At 38.1% G+C, this 17,953-nt stretch overlaps 1 protein-coding gene and 1 long non-coding RNA gene across 2 annotated transcripts; one reads left to right on the top strand and one right to left on the bottom strand.

Annotated features, from left to right (window-relative positions):
- Nucleotides 1-3,392: 3,392 nt before the first annotated feature.
- On the top strand, nt 3,393-3,885 carry LOC147472735 (uncharacterized). Its single transcript, XR_015210705.1, has 3 exons — nt 3,393-3,592; nt 3,661-3,739; nt 3,820-3,885. It is a non-coding gene; the product is annotated as an uncharacterized LOC147472735 (long non-coding RNA).
- Nucleotides 3,886-6,156: 2,271 nt separating this feature from the next.
- LOC147472736 (uncharacterized) lies at nt 6,157-9,028 on the bottom strand. The gene is made up of 3 exons (XM_086588322.1): nt 7,912-9,028; nt 7,714-7,817; nt 6,157-6,612 (listed from the first exon to the last, which is right to left on the bottom strand). The coding sequence occupies exons 1-3, from the start codon at nt 9,026-9,028 to the stop codon at nt 6,157-6,159; spliced, it is 1,677 nt and encodes a 558-aa protein (XP_086444448.1).
- Nucleotides 9,029-17,953: the final 8,925 nt, after the last annotated feature.

The following is a 17,953-nucleotide window of genomic DNA, read 5'->3' on the forward strand; positions in this document are numbered from 1 at the left end:
GTAAATTTATAAAATTTTGTAATGGCAGAAAGTAAAAGCAACGAATAGCAAAACCGCATTTAATAAATGTTATAAATGCATCTCTTGTGTATTGATCTTATGGGATAACTTGTTGTAAAAGAGACAATAACTGATTTTCATATTTCACTTTTCAAGTGAATTGAAGTTTTATTTCCTCTTTTCTATGCATGTTTCATTGTTTTTTCTAGGATAAAATAGAAGATGATGTAAGAAAACCAACGTGAATATTTTTTTGGCCATGGCACTTTATCACCATCTTGAAATCAATCGGCCTCATTGTGTTGATGAACTTGGCTTGAGGTTTTTTATAAGGAATGGTGAATTTATAAGGAAGGGAGGGAATAATTTGATGCATTCTAGGCAAGTGTTACCTCCTTGTGCACTTTACGTCTATCTTTATGTTTGCCTATGGAGCAAAGAAGCACGCATATATTACTCGGTGTCATTTGCCAACAGGGCATAATTTTGAATTATTAGGATTAACAACTATCTTAACTTTGATGTATAAATTTGCACTTATTAGGAGTTTTGATACATCAGTAGATTTAAATTGTAGGTTAAAATGTTAAATAAGTGGCTCGGTGTAAATTTACTGCTTTGAAAATAAGACATATTGTAAACATTTGTCTATGAGCTTCAAATGGGCTTTGAAATAGGTTATGCTATTTTGGTTTGGTCTTTGGTTATTTTCAATTTTGTTTTTTCGGTTTATTTTGTTTCTTTTATTTGTCATTGAAAGACGACGTTAACTGAGATTTAATTGTTTAAACACACAAAAAAAAAAGAATTTATGATGTTTGAAGTTTGTTTCGGTTAAAGTGTAGAAGTTCTTTCGTCATCATTCCTTACACCTCCAGCCACAAAACCATTTCCCCTAAACTCCTAGTTGTCGTTCTCTGCTCTCTTGGTTTCATATTCGTTGTAGTCTTACTTATCTACTACCGTAGACGTCATGGATGGGTAAGTTTCTTTAGTTAAATATTGTTTTAGTCCAATTGCTTGAGATACTTAAGAGACAAAATGGGTTGAGTTGTATATGTGCATGTGTTGGGGCCTTGGGTGTTATCTTTATCCTAATTTATGTTTTGGCTGAATTGAATATTTTATGTTTGATTTGACAGGTTTAGTAGTGGATCTGCGTCAGGAGTAATATTTCAGATTATGGATTTGGAAGACAACTGTGTGGTGTTGCAAACACAGAAAAGTATAGCAAAGTCCAATAATGAAGCACATATGGTAGCTTTGGATATTGTTAAGAAATACTAACTGCTGTTTTGTTAGTTTTAAAAATTTGGTGTTAGTTTTTATGTTTTTGGAGGGCACTTTTTTATGTTTTGAAATATAATATGTTTTGATACTTTGCAAGTTTGAAAAAAGCTTATACTATGGCATATGCTTATATTATTGGATATAGCTTGGCTACTGGTAGAGTATATGAGAAATGGTTTACTCACGATCTTTGAAAACGAAAGAGATAAAAGAGCATTATTCTTGATCTTTAGGCATTCTTTTAGGCCCATATATATTTCTAAATATGTTTTTTTTTAGTTATTGGGAGATGATGTTCGGAATCCTCAAGTATGCGCTGTTTGACCCACTTAACTACTCGTTATAAGATTTAATTTTTCATTGCTTCCTCCACTAAATTTGAATTAATGTCCGTCTATTTTTAGGTTCATTTGTTTCAGGCATGAACTTCAGTGAAATCAGAAGACTTATTTTGTAATGTTGCAGTTCTAATAGCACATTAACTACAAATATATTTCAAAACAACATTATTTTGCTACAAATGAAGTAAATAAATGAAATGAATGCATATCTAAAGTTTAAAATAAGCGTTTAACAGAAAAAATACTATGTGACCAACATAATAAAATTTTGGTATTCAAGTACTAATCCTCATGGTTTTCTTTTCTTTATTATGGAACTCTCCATGCCCTTCATTCCTTTAATTTTTTCTTCGAGATAATATATTTTATCTTTGTTGTGTTTATCATCAACCAAACAATCTAGCATAATATTTTTGAGGATGTCGAGTTGATTCTGTTTCTCTTCAACTTCTATTATTTTCTTCATAAGTTATTTGAAATTAAAGTCTTCAATTTCCATATCACGTTCATCCTTTATAAACTGTATTGTGTAAAAAGCTGCTGAATCCTCTGCTTTTGCAACATAATATGTGGTGCTTCCATCAATTTCTTTAACAATGATGTCTTCATTGTTAAAGAAAAAGTGTTTCGGCACCTTTAATGTTACAGTGCTTTTGAATCGTCCGCTCTCTAATTTTGTGTTGTAGACTGGATCTTGTTGAATGTTAAGTTCTGCTTCTAGAATTTCCTTTAACATTTTTTTTTACCTAAGCTGTAATTTTCATACGCCATTATCTGCAATAGACATAATAAAATGAAGTCAATAAATAATTGTAAATAATGGAGAAGAGGAAGAAAATAGGCTACCTGGTTTTTCGATATGTGTAGTTCAATTGTTTTTTTTTAGGTTAATAGATTATGTTTTACTAAGTGATTGGAAGTTCACTTTTTGTAGGATTATAGTTTTGTATATATCTTAAATTTTGATATTTTGGAACAGCGAGTTTCTCTTTTTTTGCAGTCTCCACTCTATTAGGACCCAGGATTATGACACGTGTTGGGTAATTTGAAATGTGGATTTTGAGTTTTATGGTGTGTGCACGTGAAAAACGTGTGAGGGGTAGTTGTGGCATTTTGAAAGGGCATAACACCAGACACACCACAATAGATGGTCAAACTTGGTAAATGATGGTTAACTAACAATAGGGTTACATAAAGCTAAGAAATGTAAAAATGTGGGTCCAACGCAAATACCTATATTATTGGAACGGCCTAAAGCTAAATCACCTTATTTTAAATTAGATTTTTTTTTTTTTTTTTAAATTAGGTAGAAGCTTTTGGGTTTTAGAAACCTCTAAGTTTACTATTACTGTTGGGCCTAGGCCCAACAAATTTGGTAATATATGTTTTAAGCGGGTATTGTATTTCAAATTCTATTCAAATTTGACTTGCTACCTCTTTTTCACACTAAATTGCTCCAATCTTCATGGTAAGATGTGTATCTGATTATGTGGATGTGTTCTCAAGAATTGGATTGTTAGCTTTTCTCTTAATTTTCTAATTCACATTTTTTAGGCGACGGGAAGTCTGTTATGGAATGGGCAACCAGGTCTAAGGTTGTTCCTGGTGCAGCTCAATGCTCAAGTGAAATTCTGATTCAGATCAACTTGCTTGGGGTTTAGGTTATCGTGTCAAGAATCTAGTGGTCCTACGCTTCACTGCACTACTTAATCGCCACTCGACATTTGAAATCGATAAAAATTTGAAACCAAAGAAATCCTATCCATGAAAATTCATTCTCTATTTTTTGAAACGTCATGACTCTTTAAGTTTCAGCATTCATGGCGTTTCAAGCTCAAGCTAATGTATCGTTTCCTTCTCCATTCCTTCGACATTCTAGATTCTCAGCTTCTCCATTGAAATTCAAGTTTGAGAGGAAAAAGCTCACACTGAATTCTAAAGCGAAAAAAGAAGACAAAGAGGTATTGGTTTTCACTCATTTTCATTATTACTGCTGTTGAAACTGAAATTGCTATTGATTTTGTGCCAGGATTATTTGATTGATGCACCTGTTTCTATTGGTGATGGCTTTTCTTTCAGTGGATGTATTGCTTATCTTCATGAGGACTGTATGCATCGTTTTTCTGATTTATAGGTTTTAATTAGTTAACCCAGAAACTTGTGGTGGTTTATACTTTATAATCCATAGGTGGAAGACTTTCAATCTCAAACAGTGGACCTTCACGACCTGATCCTTGGACATGGTTATTTGAACACATTTCTCGCTTCGGGTTCATTATATCCATACACATTGTATCGACACAAATTAAAAAGATGGAGCATAAGAGTTATACCATATGACCCAATCTCAATGTGCGATACTTCTTCCATTTCCGTGATCCGTGTTTGTTAAAATGGTTTAAGAGTCCGTGTTGCACGGGCACGGGCCGGACACACCGGGGACACTCGCAGATCACGACATTTTCAGTTAAAATATGGAGTGTCCGACTCGGGTACGGCTTCCATTTTGCAGTACCAGCGCAACACAGTTTAAGAGTATGGCAAGGTAAGCTCTTCCTCACAGTATTTAAAGGTCATATAGGATTCTTTGTTGCCAAAAGGATTTCTTTATGATATGCTCCTTTCTCAGGGAAAATTCATTCCGACTTAACATTGTCCCTATATCGCCAGTAAGTGCTTTTTCTTTTTTCTCTTCACATATGTCAAATTGGTTTTTCATTTATAGCTGTGGAAATTAAGATTACAGGACTTCATATTCAATTGTGGTGGACTATCAGTAGCATTTGTTTTGTGATGGCCGGATTCCGACCGTATGTCCTCCATCTTTAGCGGTAATATGTTTATTACTTTTATTCTAACCCTTTTTCCTTGAGCTCGGTCGACATCATGATGTTACTTCGAGGTACGTAAGCCGAAAGGGCAATTCGAAATCTCTATGTGATTATCACGCCCCACCACGAGCAAAATGATTCCTTTGTTAAGTAATTATTTCAAGTGAGTTGCCAATCACCGTGATCAAACCGGGTTTTACATGACAAAATTCTGTTTTTGAGGAACTTGGATATGTTGGTTTCCTAAGGTATGGCATGGAGATTGGCGGCCAATATTTGTTCCGCACCAAGACTTAGAGATGGGATTTGAAAAGATTGTAAAGATAGCACATGCTCGTGGTGGTAACTATATAATTTGGAGGCTCTTAAATGAATCTTTATTACTAATTCTTCACCTAAAAATTACCAAATGAAAACTTGTACCGCGGTTTGTAAAAGCGGCAAGATGCTCTCTAAATTGAAGGTTGAGGTCATTGGTTAACCAAATTTTTCGTTTTCTTCATCAGATAAGGAGTATCTGAAAAATGTGATATGTTGTTTCAAAAGAGGGAGCAATCAGTGGAGAGGATGGATGCATTTCTCAGAGTGGTCACTTCCATACCTGGGATTGACAACCATGACAGTTTTTTGTTCAACATTCAATCCACCATGAAGCTGTAAGTACTGTGAGGAAAGTAAATTGCAATTATAATTTAGTTCCTCTTGTATCATTCGTTTTCCTCTTCATCCATACGGGATATCAAACTTATAATCTTTTAGACTCCACCCATTCTCGTTCATTAGAATTTCAACTTCAAGAAGTGTTTTCCTTTCAAGTTCCGATTTAGATAAATTTGGATTAGCCCTTAAGATATCATCAGATAGTAACTCCCAATGGCAGTTCCACATATCAATAGCATTGATAACTCACAAAACACTAAGAGTGTTACAAATAACTGGGTAATGATCGACCGGAAGACCATTCACCGCTTTTTAATGGCAAGATGCCATTCATTGTCATCTTGTAAAGACCAAGTGCACGGCAAGTCGACTTGTAATCATCATAGAGAGTACCATTAACAGTCGATTTCTTCAAAATTTCTAGCTCCCTTTACAATGTTTAGAAGCATACGCATATAGTATCTTTCCCCTTGTGTTGGCTGAGCATAGAATATTCTTCCAATCTTCAATCCTTGGCTTCTTCTTTTCCATTCCTGAAAAAATTAACAAATATGTATGTTATGAATAAATATAAATTTTATATGTAATTTCAAATATAAATTTTTCTTTGGAAATTGTAATGTATTGAAACCTTGGCATTTCTGTCCCACACAAATTGTAAAGGGAAGTCAACATATGTAAGATGTCTTCCACTCGAGTCTTTTTCATTAATACGCATCCACTCAGTGAACATAGTTTTTTGTCTTTTTTCACTTGCAACAATTTCAGCTGGATCCCCATTTGCACGAAAAACAATATTCTGCTGATTTTCAAGATGGAAACTCATTCTTTCAACGTAGGATCTCATCTTGGATGTCAAATTCATAAATCCTCCAACTTGCTTCCGATGCGGATACATATCTCAAGTCTAGATAGTGCTTAATCTCATCAACTTGATGTACGACCCTTTATCTTGGTCATAGACATTATTTTCTTCAACAATACCTCGTGAGCTCGATCTTGCCCTTTTGAAATGTACTTGAATAAGTACTTAATCATCCGTGAACGGTTACAATGTTCAACATTGATGTGACACTGAAATTCTTTGGTAAGTTCAGGGTTGTAAGGAACAACCCACTGATTGTCAATTTCAACCGGATTTTGACGGCCCACCACTGCAGTTCTTTTATTATCTCGCCTTCGATAAACTGCAAAACCTTTCTCATCAAATGTCGTTTCACTGCAAAAATCCTTTGGAAATTTCCTTGTACATTTCTTCTTCTTAGTGTCCATACATGGAGAACCCTTTTCTTCTCACCACCACACGGACCGTGAATCATTGTTTGGACTACAATATCATACAGTAGAGGTTCACTGGCTTTGTCTGGCAATTCAGCTAATATCATCTTGTCTATATCCGAAGCACTTTTAGCTTTATCTTCCGGATGTAAAAACAATAAAATGTGAGCATGTGGCAGTCCTCGCTTTTTGAAATTCAATAACATACAATACTGCACAAAAAAGAAAAATTTATTTATCTTCCTAATGTAAAACAATAAAATGTGAGCATGTGGCGGTCCCTCGCTTTTTGAAATTCAATAACATGCAATACTATACACAACAAAGAAAAAATTTATTTAGTAGCAGTCTTTAAATGATCTTATCAATAAGTAAGAAATATATCTTCCTATTAAGAAGTGAAATAGATGGATCACTCGAGAAAATGAGACAAACCGTAGCATCAATCTTAACAAATTGAATTTAAAAGGGTACTAAAAGTACATTAACTAAGTAAATGACACTGGACACAACAAAAAATGGGGTAGTTTTACGTTAGATGGATGCTAGTTCCGCTTTTGTATCGAAGTTCTATGAGGACAGTTTTCATTTCATTGGGGAGTTATTCTTGAGTATCTCCGAAGGTCTAACTGCATCATCTTGTAGCATTTACCAACTATGCCCGTGGGGGTGCTCGGACTTCTTACTTCTAAAATTTGGTGCTCGGACTTCAAAATAATAACAGTTAGTGTGTTTTTTCACCGGTGAAGGTAGCTTCCTTCTTTTTTCCTCCCATCTCCTCTTCATTACGTGATCTGGTTTCTAACAACTTTGACTATATATTATCTTAGCCACAATGCACTGTTTTCCATAAAAACACATAGCTCAATTGGTGCTTCGGACTTCAAAATAATAACAGCTTAGTATGTGTGTTCTCCCCTGCCTAAATATAGGATGTTAAAACACATAAATTTACATTTTACAGTTAATAGCAAACATGAATTCCACATTTATGAATAAATTATTAACTATTGTTTCACATTTTGTAGGTTTTTCCTCTACGCCAATTTATAGTCTTCTTGGACATTATCTATTCTATAAAAAAAAAAAAAGTATGTGATTATAACCTCGCAATGACTCTCTGCCCGAAATGATTTCCATAATGCAATCTTTTCATAATGCACTCCAACTTCATTTTGAATACTTTCGACACACAACGCCGAACATCATCATTAGGCAATAGTTCGTGGTCTTTTGTAGATAACTAAGAATTTCATTCCAATTTGGATTGCAAGTCACAAGAATAAAAAGATCGGTGGTCCCCGCCCATATACATATGGCAATAGCATCTTGGTAGGTCTCATCATGTATCTAGGGCCTCCTGTAAATGTTGATGGAAGGATCAAACGTTTACTAATTGATGCTGCTGTAGTATCACCTGTGTTTATTTTAAAACGGGTTATTGATAGATTAAAACAAATTATAAGCTAATGGAAATAAAATTTAAAAATTAAATAATATTACTTATATACCTGCGACTACTGCATCCATCACATTGCTGTATAAATCAGCCCTAATTTCTTCTTGGTGTGTCCGATACCAACACATTCTTTGATCTTCTATACATGTATAACCATCAACAATGACTGTTTGACGTAAACATACGCCTATCCAGAGTAGGCGACTTTCTAGTGTCCTTCTTTGCAGTCTAAAAGCCCAATATTGTCTCATACTAACCGTATCTCTTTTATGATCATCTATATTAAAAACTTTTTCATTTTCCTCACTATTAGGAAATCTTCTATAAGGAATCCCAGGTCTATAGCCATCTTCACCACGGGGAAACATTAAAGGATATTGCAAAGCCATGAATTTAGGATGCAATTCATTTATTCTCTCCAAACCTCCTCTAGTTTCAACAATTATGTCCCTAAAATCATTAACATTAAACCCATCCCCTTCAATTAAAGCTGCAACTTCATTGCCAGTTGGCAGATTGTATTGTCTTCCATCACTCTGTCGAGAATTAATAAGTCTTAGGCGGACATCAATCATTTCATCTTCTTTAAATCTGTCTCTAGCCATCCTAAAAGACTGTACAACTTTATTGTGTTGATCAAACATTTTGATCAATCCATCAACAATTGCAGGATCAGGAAGTTCATTATATTCATTGAATATTTGCATCCTATTCTTCAATTCATTTTGAGTATCGTATACATATAACTGGGCAAATTGAGGAGGCTTATTTTCGAATGGAAGAAGAGACCCAATTTTATGATGATTTTGCCCACTTATTCTGAAAACGAAAGGACCTCCTCCATCATTGATAGTCTTATCTATCTTCCCTCCTGCAGAAGTAAATTGAAACATGGAGTTGTATGTCCGTATATATCTTCTAAATTTAGTAGATCTTATTCCTCCTTGCAAGTCTAAGAGTTTATTAAGAAACTCAGGAGCAGTCTCAAATAGTGGAAGTTGAACTTTTCCTTCTCCACAACATATAGAGAATGTTGGAACAGATGAATTTCCTTTGTTATTTCTTTCTTCTTCCCAAAGAATTGCTCCACAGTACATACACTCTTCAGTTGGTGGTCCAAAGTCATGAACTCCTAAAATATAAAAAGTAGTTGTGAATTTGGCAAACATTTTGAATAAAATATCAAAATTGAAGATGAAAACACATACCATCATTGTTAGTATACTTGCTTAGATCACGATGAATTTTTTTTTGCTTTTGCAAATGTTTATTCCTTTCACTGATATTTGTGATTTGAGATATTGAAGTCATTATAAGGCGCATAGCATCTGTAAGATTCAAAGTACCTATTTGGCCTGTGTAATAAAAAATATGAAATTTCAAAAACTCTAATTAATCCTCAACGGAATATAAAATACAATTTTACCTTTATTTGAACGCAAGTTGTTTTCCTTGGATGCCAACAAACGATTACGTTTCTTTAAAGCCAACAAACGACTTCGATTAAAGCGAAATATTTTAGCAAATCTGTTCCTTTGTAGATTCAACATTGACTGCTTTTTAGAATTTTACCAAAAAGGGTCAATTTTAGCCATTTCTTGTGGAAAGGAGATTAAAATTGTTGTGTCATTATAAAATCAGTAAGTTCATACCAAGACTATTGCTTAAATGATTGCTCTGTTGCTCATTTAATTCTCCTCATGTATCAATTCCTCTCAGAATAAAGGCATAAAGAAAAATATAGATATCGCTTTACTTACATCTATACAATATCTTAAAATCAAATGAGAGTATAAAAACGGTAGTTTTTATTTCTCAAGTTACATACCGCTGTGACTTTGATATTCCATTAGTCTGTGGATGTTTTCTTCTATACTCTTTTAACACTTTTTCTCTATGGTTGCTCTTTGTATTTGCAGACATCATAATTCTTCTATGACGCATAAGGTTAGAACCTTCAATATATTCGCATAATGTTAGACCCTTCAATATATTATTTTGTTAGAATATTTATCAAGTGTATAAAATAAAAATTAACACTTCGTACCATTATTCTTTTTCAGTGCAAGAATACATCGTCTATTGTACCGAGCAATTCTGGAGGTATATATTTTTTCGTCATCCATAAGGTAAACCTGAACAACTCTTCCTCTCTTTGGCTAAAGCTTTAACTCTTCTTATAGCTGCTTGCTTTATTTACCAGAGCTAATAATGATTTAGAAATTGTGTTCTTGGACAAAGACTCCTTTGGGCCGTGATAAATATTATATTGGAAGCATTAGGATATAATCAGTGCTATGATTAAGTTGCGGTGTTTGGGGAATTATTTATATTGACAACCGTGCTTGGGGTGTTAAAACTCTTGGAGGTGCTAAGGCGTTGGGGAGTTTACTACTTTTGTTAGTGTTGTGTTACCTTTAAACTTTTAATTGTATAGGATTTGTAATTGTGTAAGAACTGAAGTTAGCTTTAGAGTTTTAATTGCATAAGACTTCTTAAATTTATCCTTGGACATTTGAGTTGTAGTAATTTATTAGGTTATTTACTTATTTGAATAAAGAGTGTGAAACAAAATCAAATTCCTAGTTTCATCAAGATAAAACAGATCCTATTCCTAGATCCTATATAATAGCTGTTCATGTTTGTGCTAGCTTCGTGTTAAGATTTCACCGCAAAATGAAATCTTAACACGATATAGGTGCAATTTTGTACGCCACCAAAGATTGAACATCAAAACCTAATTGTGTTCAATCCACACCACCTTTTTTTTTTGTATGTTCATCAGATGAGTGTCTAATACTCCAACGAAGGAATCTGAGGAGTTGTAGAAATATAAAACACTCGTGAGCTACACTTGAAAAAAAAAATCAATAGTGAAGTCAAGGAAGGGCACAATTTTTGTCAAGGTTGTTTACACCGAGGTAAAGGAGTAAATCGAAATTGATATGCACCTAAATAGGGTTAGATTCTCGAAGAAAAAAAAGTGTGATCTTAAAACTTTGTGGTTGTGCTCACTTTCGCCCACTCCTATAGATCGCAGATATCGTAGTGTGCGGTTGAGACCTTACTACCATAATCTAAAATACGAATATACATGCCGTGTTTATGCTTTGAAGTGACATACTCATGTGCATATGGTGCGAGGAGTCTTTGAAGCCGCACCAATGTTTGTTGCAAAATGTTTCTATGGGTAAAGACCGAGCAATGTAGGGGGATCCGGAAAAAAAAAGCAGTTGACCTCTTGTATATGAGTTCACCTTTTTGTGTGCTATATGATGTGTATGAGACTTCATTTCTGATTTTTAATGTCTAAATGAAAATTTTAAGTAGTTCGCTCTTTGCAGAAAACCTCTCGAAGTTTACTTTAATAGGTAACTGTTGAAAGCGGACTTCAAGTATTGATAGACAGCTTTAGGTTTGTTTGTTGCTAGTAAATATTATCTAGTTGTCGCGCATCCGACATTCACCGCCCTCTGAAGTCAAGGTCATATGTGTCTCATTTTGCTTCTCCGTGTCTTGTCCCCAGAAATGAGCTTAGCCACGCTTAGAGCTTATATATGGAAGAAGCCCGATGATTTGGTTCTCGCCATCTGAGTGGTACAGAGCGTATAATACTTTGGAGGATCGCGGAGGTATGTGTTGGAGTTATCCCTCACATGAGGAGAGAAACCGAACCGACGTAAACGGGCAAACTCGACATCCGTAAGTCGAGCGCCACCTAGGCCGAAGAGGGCGCCCGTACCAAGGCCGATAGTTCCAAGAATATAGGGCTTAATTCGCCAGCCAGCTACCGCCCAAGGCCAGTCTTCACAGCGACTTCGCTGCCAGAGGCCAGAGCCGCAGCGCCAGTCCAATCTAATTTCGTGGGCCCTTGCTACAAGATTATCCGAATTTGGTTTTTGGAGATAAAACCAAAATCAAGGTTTTGGAAAACCTAAGCTAACGTAAACCAAACAAGTCGGGCGATTGGAATCCGCACTAAAACAAAGAGAGATAACCTTTACGATATACAACCCAGAAAGAGATAAGAGTGATCTAGTAAGGTGAGAGATCAGAAAGGAGAGATTGTAATCTTCCTTCCCATTTTATTAAGAACCGGCTCTTGTGGAAGTAGGCATCATTGGCCGAACCACGTAAATCTTTGTGTTGTGGTTTGTTGTTTAACCGCTTTTACATTATTATTTGTTGTTGATAGTTGTTTAGCGAAATCAGGCATGTTAGTATAGGTAGTTTGTGATATTTGAGATTTATCTAGAGTTGAAGTGTGTTCATACAAGTTATCCGTGTAGTGGGGAACCGATTGGTATTGGTGTAATCCCCAACAAGTGGTATCGAGCCTTGGTTAGAATAGCCTGGTGTTATCCGAATCTTTGTCGGGCGGTGTTTGAATTTAAATTCCCGAGAGAAGATTTGAGGTTAAATAACTTGTAGAGATGGACCATTCCGTGAACACTGTGATGATGAGTCCGAATAGGAAGAACTACACCATCCGAAAGCCAAGATGGAAGACTTGCTATAATCGCAAAGGACTTGGCACTTCCCATCGAGAATGAGGAGTAAAACCGTAAAAGATCGATGAGGCCGAATGGGAAAAAGCTTGACGTAAAAGCTATCGGGTACATTCGACAATGGATAGACGACGTTGTCTTTCACCATGTGGCCTAAGAGACTACAAACCCTTCGCCTATGGAAGAAACTCAAGACCTTTATGAGAGGAAGCCGGTGGAAACAAAGTGCTAGTCGTTAAGAAGTTTGCGCATTACGGCACCAAGAAGGTTCTTCAATGTCCGAAAGCATCTTAATGAAGTACGTAATATCATCAATCGATGCATTTGATGAAGATCAATTTGGGAGACGGTTGAGGCTTTGTTTCTATTAGGCTCTCTACCCGAAAGTCGGGAGACATTAGCAGTTTACTACATGGAGCAGCCAAAGGATGGAATTGTTACCATGGAGATGGCTACCACGCCTTTGTTGAATGAGGAGACTAGAAGGAGTGCAAGAAGCAGCTCTTCTAACTCGCAGGTCCTTTCACGAGAAACGGGGAGAGGTCGGGCGTAAAACCATCTCGCTCTGTGGTGATGATGTAAGTAAATCTAGGGGTGAAGCTAGAACTCCTAAGCGCAGAGGCAATGTTACTATTGTGCCACCAAAGGCCACTTCCGATATGAGTCGCGTAACAATCAAAGAGGATGAGAAGAATAACCGCGGTACATGAAGACATGGTGCGAGGAACGGAAACACAAAGCGAGATACTACCGCACTAGTCGGCGACCTAGTGGGAATTGTGGTCGATTGTGGTGTGTGCCGCCCGAAAGTACCTCATGTCGATATACGAGTGGGTGATAGATACAGAGCATCCTATCACGCCACAATCGCATCGGGATTTTCACTACCTACGGTTGTGGTGAATATGGTGAAGTGAGGATGGGTAAATGCCGAGCCTCAAGATTATAGGCATCGAGATGTTCATGTAGAAACCAATGTCGGCTACACCTTGACACTCAAGGATGTAAGACATGTCCCCCTCGACATACGTTAAGCCCATTTTTCGGCCGGGAAATTAGATGATGATGGCTTTGTAAACTCGCTTTGGTAACGGGTATGGAAACCGAAAGCAGAGGTTCCATTGAGCAGCCGAGGAAAGAAAACTTGCTCTTTTTACAAAACACAAAGTTTGTGTAAAGCGTAAGTTAATGCGCGCGTTAAGAAGCTTCATCCGAATCGCGGCACAAAGAGACCGCGGTCACACGGGCATAAAAGGGATGGAAGTTCTTGCTAAGCAAAAGGCCATGCCGCATTATTAAAGGTACACATTTAAATACATGTACTCATTGTTTGGTAGAAAGCAACAACACAGGTGTCTTTCCAAAGATTCCCGTCTCACGTAAAGCGACACCGCCCCTGAACTAGTGCACACGCACTTACGTGGTCCTATGAGAGTGAAGTCCCACCGTGGAGTTTTCAGACTTTTGACATTCATTGATGATGCGTCAAGAAAGATATGGGCCTATAGTCCGGGCAGACCAAGGATGAAGTACTTGGCGTGTTTGAGAGAAATTCCACAAAGATGGGTGGAAAGAGAGACCGGGAAGTTGTCAAGTGTATTCGCCGATAATGGGGTGAGTACATTGGGCCATTTGAAGAGTATTGCCGAGTCATGGGATTCGCCATGAGCGCACCGCTCCCAAGACACCGCAAAATGAATGGAATAGCAGAGAGAATGAACCGCACTATTGTAGAGAGGATAAGATGCATGTTATCTCACTCTAAGCTACCTAGAAGCTACCGGGTAGAAGCAATGCGCATACCGCAGCATGTGATCAACCCGTCACCGAAGAAAGCCTCAATAGTGATTATCCGCAGAGAGTATGGTCGCAGAGATGTTGATTATGGATACTGGAGGGTATTTGGGTGCGGGCATTTGTGCATATTCCGGCGATGAGAGATTCAAGCTTGATGACAAAGCCAAGCAAAGGCATTTTTCCGGGTTATGGAGATGAAAAGTTTGGTTACAAACTCTATGATCCGATTAACAAGAAGGTAATCCGGTCGAGATGTTGTGGTTCTTAGAAGACCAAACCATAGCAGACTTTGAGGAGGGTGAGAAGCTACAAGCTTTCACCAATGATCTTGTTGATTCGTAACCGTAAGTTCCTACCGCGGAACGCGCGCGTAAGGCATCGAGAATGCAGAGAACCATGAGTTTGAAGCCTCATGATGAGAATCCTATTGCTCATGATGGGATAGAACCTATTGGTATAGAAGATGAAGATGAGATGCATGAACCACCACCGAGCAAGCAGTAGTGCATCCTCCCGGTGCACCGCCAGACGGGGCAAAGGAGGTCCGACAGAGGAGAATAGCTTCAACCAGTATCCACCACATAATGCACGCGCTACTATCGGATGGTGGAGAACCTATGTACTATCAAGAGGCACTTGAAGGTACGCATAAAGAAAAGTGGTTGAAGGCCATGCATGACGAGATGGATTCTTTGCATGAATCACACTTATGAAGTTAGTTGAGAAACCCACGGGGAGAAAAGTTCTCAAGAATAAGTGGATATACAAAAGTCAAGCATGAGGAGAATAATCCTCACCCAAGGCACAAAGCTCGCCTTTGTCAGGAAGGGATTCGGCCAAAGGAAAGGGATCGACTTTGATGAGATTTTCTCTCCCGAAGTGAAGATGACTTCTATCCCAGCGGTATTGGGTATGGCCGCAAGTATGAACCTGAGGTTGAGCAAACTAGATGTTAAGACAGCTTTTCTTCATGGAGACCTTGAAGAAGATGTCTACATGGACCGCCCGTAGGGTTTGAGGTCAAAGGCAAGGAGCACCTAGTATGCAAGCCGATAAAGAGCTTGTATGGATCAAGCAAGCACCGAGACAAGGGTACATAAAGTTTGATTCCTTTATGGTGAAGCAAGGATACAAGAAGTCCGCCTCCATCATCATTGTGGCGCTTGTTCGTGAGATTTTCGATGGGGATTTCATAGTGCTATTGCCAGATGTGGATGATATGTTGATAGTTGGCCCAAACATCAACAAGATATCCAAGCCGAAGAAAGACTCGAGTAAGTCCTTTGAGATGAAGGATCCGGGTCAAGCAAAGCAGATACTGGGATGCGGATCACTCGCGATGTAAAGAGTGGAAAGTTGTGGCTTTCAAGAAAGCTACATCGGTAGGTGTCAAGAGATTCAACATGGATCAAGCCGGCTTCACCGTTTGTCCGCTTTGCGGCCGGCCCGCATGACCAAAGAGATGTGTCCTAAGGTGAGCATGAGCAGAGTCGATGGAAAAGATTCCTTATGCATCCGCAGCCGGGCGTTTGATGTATGCCATGGTGTGTACTAGACCGATATTGCTTTCGCCCATTGGGGTGGTAAGCGATTTCACAAATCGGGTAAAGAACATTGGGAAGGTGTTAAGTGGATATCGAGATATCTCAAAGGCACTTCCAAATCATGTTTGTGCTTTGGTGGAAGTAAGCCCTTACTTGAAGGCTACACCGATCGATGCATATGGCGGTGATGTTGACTGATGAAGTCCACCTCCGGTTATCCGGGTTACTTTGGCAGGGGAGCAGCTTTCTTGGCAATCTAAGTTGCAAAAGTGTGTTGCCCTCTCCACTACGTAGTTTGTGCATATTGCAGCCACCGAAAGTGTTGCAAAGAGTTGCTATGGATGAAGAGGTTCTTCGACGAACTAGGGCTAAAGCGTAAAACAGTTTGTAGTTCTACGTGATGTGTGAAATACCATCCACTTCGAAAGCAAGAATCCGAAGTTTTCATTCTAGATCCAAGCACATACACGCTGCTATCATTGATTAGAGAAGTACTCGAAGACAAGCATTTGTGTATCGAGAAGATCCATACCGACAAGAACGGGTCGGATATGATGACCAAAGTCTTACCGAAAGGTAAGTTTGATGTTTGTTGTCTATTGCCGAATGGCGAAGACACTCCTCCCCGCTGATTTGGCAATTGCATGAGGTAGCCCCCTCACCGCTCGGGAGGGGAGATTGTCGAGTTATCCCTCACATGAGGAGAGAAACCGAACCGACGTAAACGGGCAAACTCGACATCCGGTCGTCGAGCGCTTTCCAGCCAAGAGAAGGCGCCTCGCCCGCGCCCGAAGCTCCAAGAACATAGTGGCTTAACCAGCGCCAAAGTGAAAGCGCCAAGCCAGTTCAGTCTTCAGCTGACTTCGCCAGAGTGATACCAGCAAGCCAGTCTAATTTTCGTGGGCCCTTGCTACAAGACCATCTGCTAATTTGGTTTTTGGAGATAAAACCAAAATCAAGGTTTTGGAAAACCTAAGCTAACGTAACCAAACAAGTCGGGGATTGGAATCCGACTAAAACAAAAGAGAGATAACCTTTACGGATATACAACCCCTCAGAAAGAGATAAGAGTGATCTAGTAAGGTGAGAGACCAGAAAAGAGAGATTGTAATCTTCCTTCCCATTTTATTAAGAACCGCTCTTGTGGAAGTAGGCATCATTGCCGAACCACGGTAAATCTTTGTGTTGTGGTTTGTTGTTAACCGCTTTTACATTATTATTTGTTGTTGATAGTTGTTTAGCGAGTTGGGCATGTTAGTATAGGTAGTTTGTGATATTTGAGATTTATCTAGAGTTGAAGTGTGTTCATATAAGTTATCTGTGTAGTGGGGGAACCGATTGGTATTGGTGTAATCCCCAACAGTATGCACCACTTCGTTGATCCTATTAAGAAGCCTCCGCCTCCTGTCATAAAATTATATATATCATTTCTGAGGACTTTGATTTCCTTTAAAGTGAATCATTTGTTTGCCGAAACAGAGTCCTAAGGAATTGTATTTCAGTCTCTAAATTAACACATGTTTAAGGGATAAAATCATAAAATATGCTGAGGTAATATCTTTTTGCTCTCGTGTAGATGCTCGAGGCTGGTTTGGGATGGAGAGATGTCAACCTACGATTCTTGTAAAATTCTGTATTTAATTCTTCAATCGTGCTGGCTCATACCATATCTATTTATTGCTTCCTCATAAATCTGGAACACTGTTCTCAGACAGCGCTCCTTCAACGTTTGAAGGAAGTACCGATGAGGTAGAAGAGGTGCTACTTGCAGTTTTTTACTCTGCAATGGCAGGCATGGAAGATGGGTGTTATTATGGAGAATGGTGCTGCTATAGGTCCAAGTTTGTCAGTTGAAGCAAAGAGAACAACTTGTAAATTAGAATGGCCTCCCGTGTCTTGGAGGATCCATAGTAGTGATAATGACGACGATAGCTTTGTAGATGAGAACATGTGGGGGTTGCCTAACATACATACCTTAGGTGGTAATTATCTTTCCTATTTAAATAATATAGTTTTGTTTTGTTAAAACTTTAGCCACATTCGGTAAATTTTCGTTTTGAATGTAGAATTCTACTCTTTTTTGCACGATGATACATTTCTAATATCTCAGCGAGTTTGAAGGATTGAAATATCTGAAGAGGGTAGGAACATTGATATCAGCATCATTTTAGGGTGTCAATATTCTCATCCCAACAACTGATAATGTCCCTGCCTCAAAATTAAAATACACAATATACCCCTATGT

This window comes from Coptis chinensis, unplaced genomic scaffold (assembly GCF_015680905.1).
Source record: "Coptis chinensis isolate HL-2020 unplaced genomic scaffold, ASM1568090v1 utg9063_pilon_pilon, whole genome shotgun sequence".
NCBI classification, from domain to species: Eukaryota; Viridiplantae; Streptophyta; class Magnoliopsida; order Ranunculales; family Ranunculaceae; genus Coptis; species Coptis chinensis.

Bases quoted from the DNA above. Each gene is read 5' to 3' on its own strand.
- LOC147472736 (XM_086588322.1), bottom strand. From the start codon at position 9,028: ATGTTTGCCAAATTCACAACTACTTTTTATATTTTAGGAGTTCATGAC. The intron at 7,818-7,911 runs GTATATAAGTAA...AAATAAACACAG, and splicing joins GATGGATGCAGTAGTCGCAG to GTGATACTACAGCAGCATCA. The intron at 6,613-7,713 runs GTATATGGGCGG...TTTTTTGTGCAG, and splicing joins CCAAGATGCTATTGCCATAT to TATTGTATGTTATTGAATTT.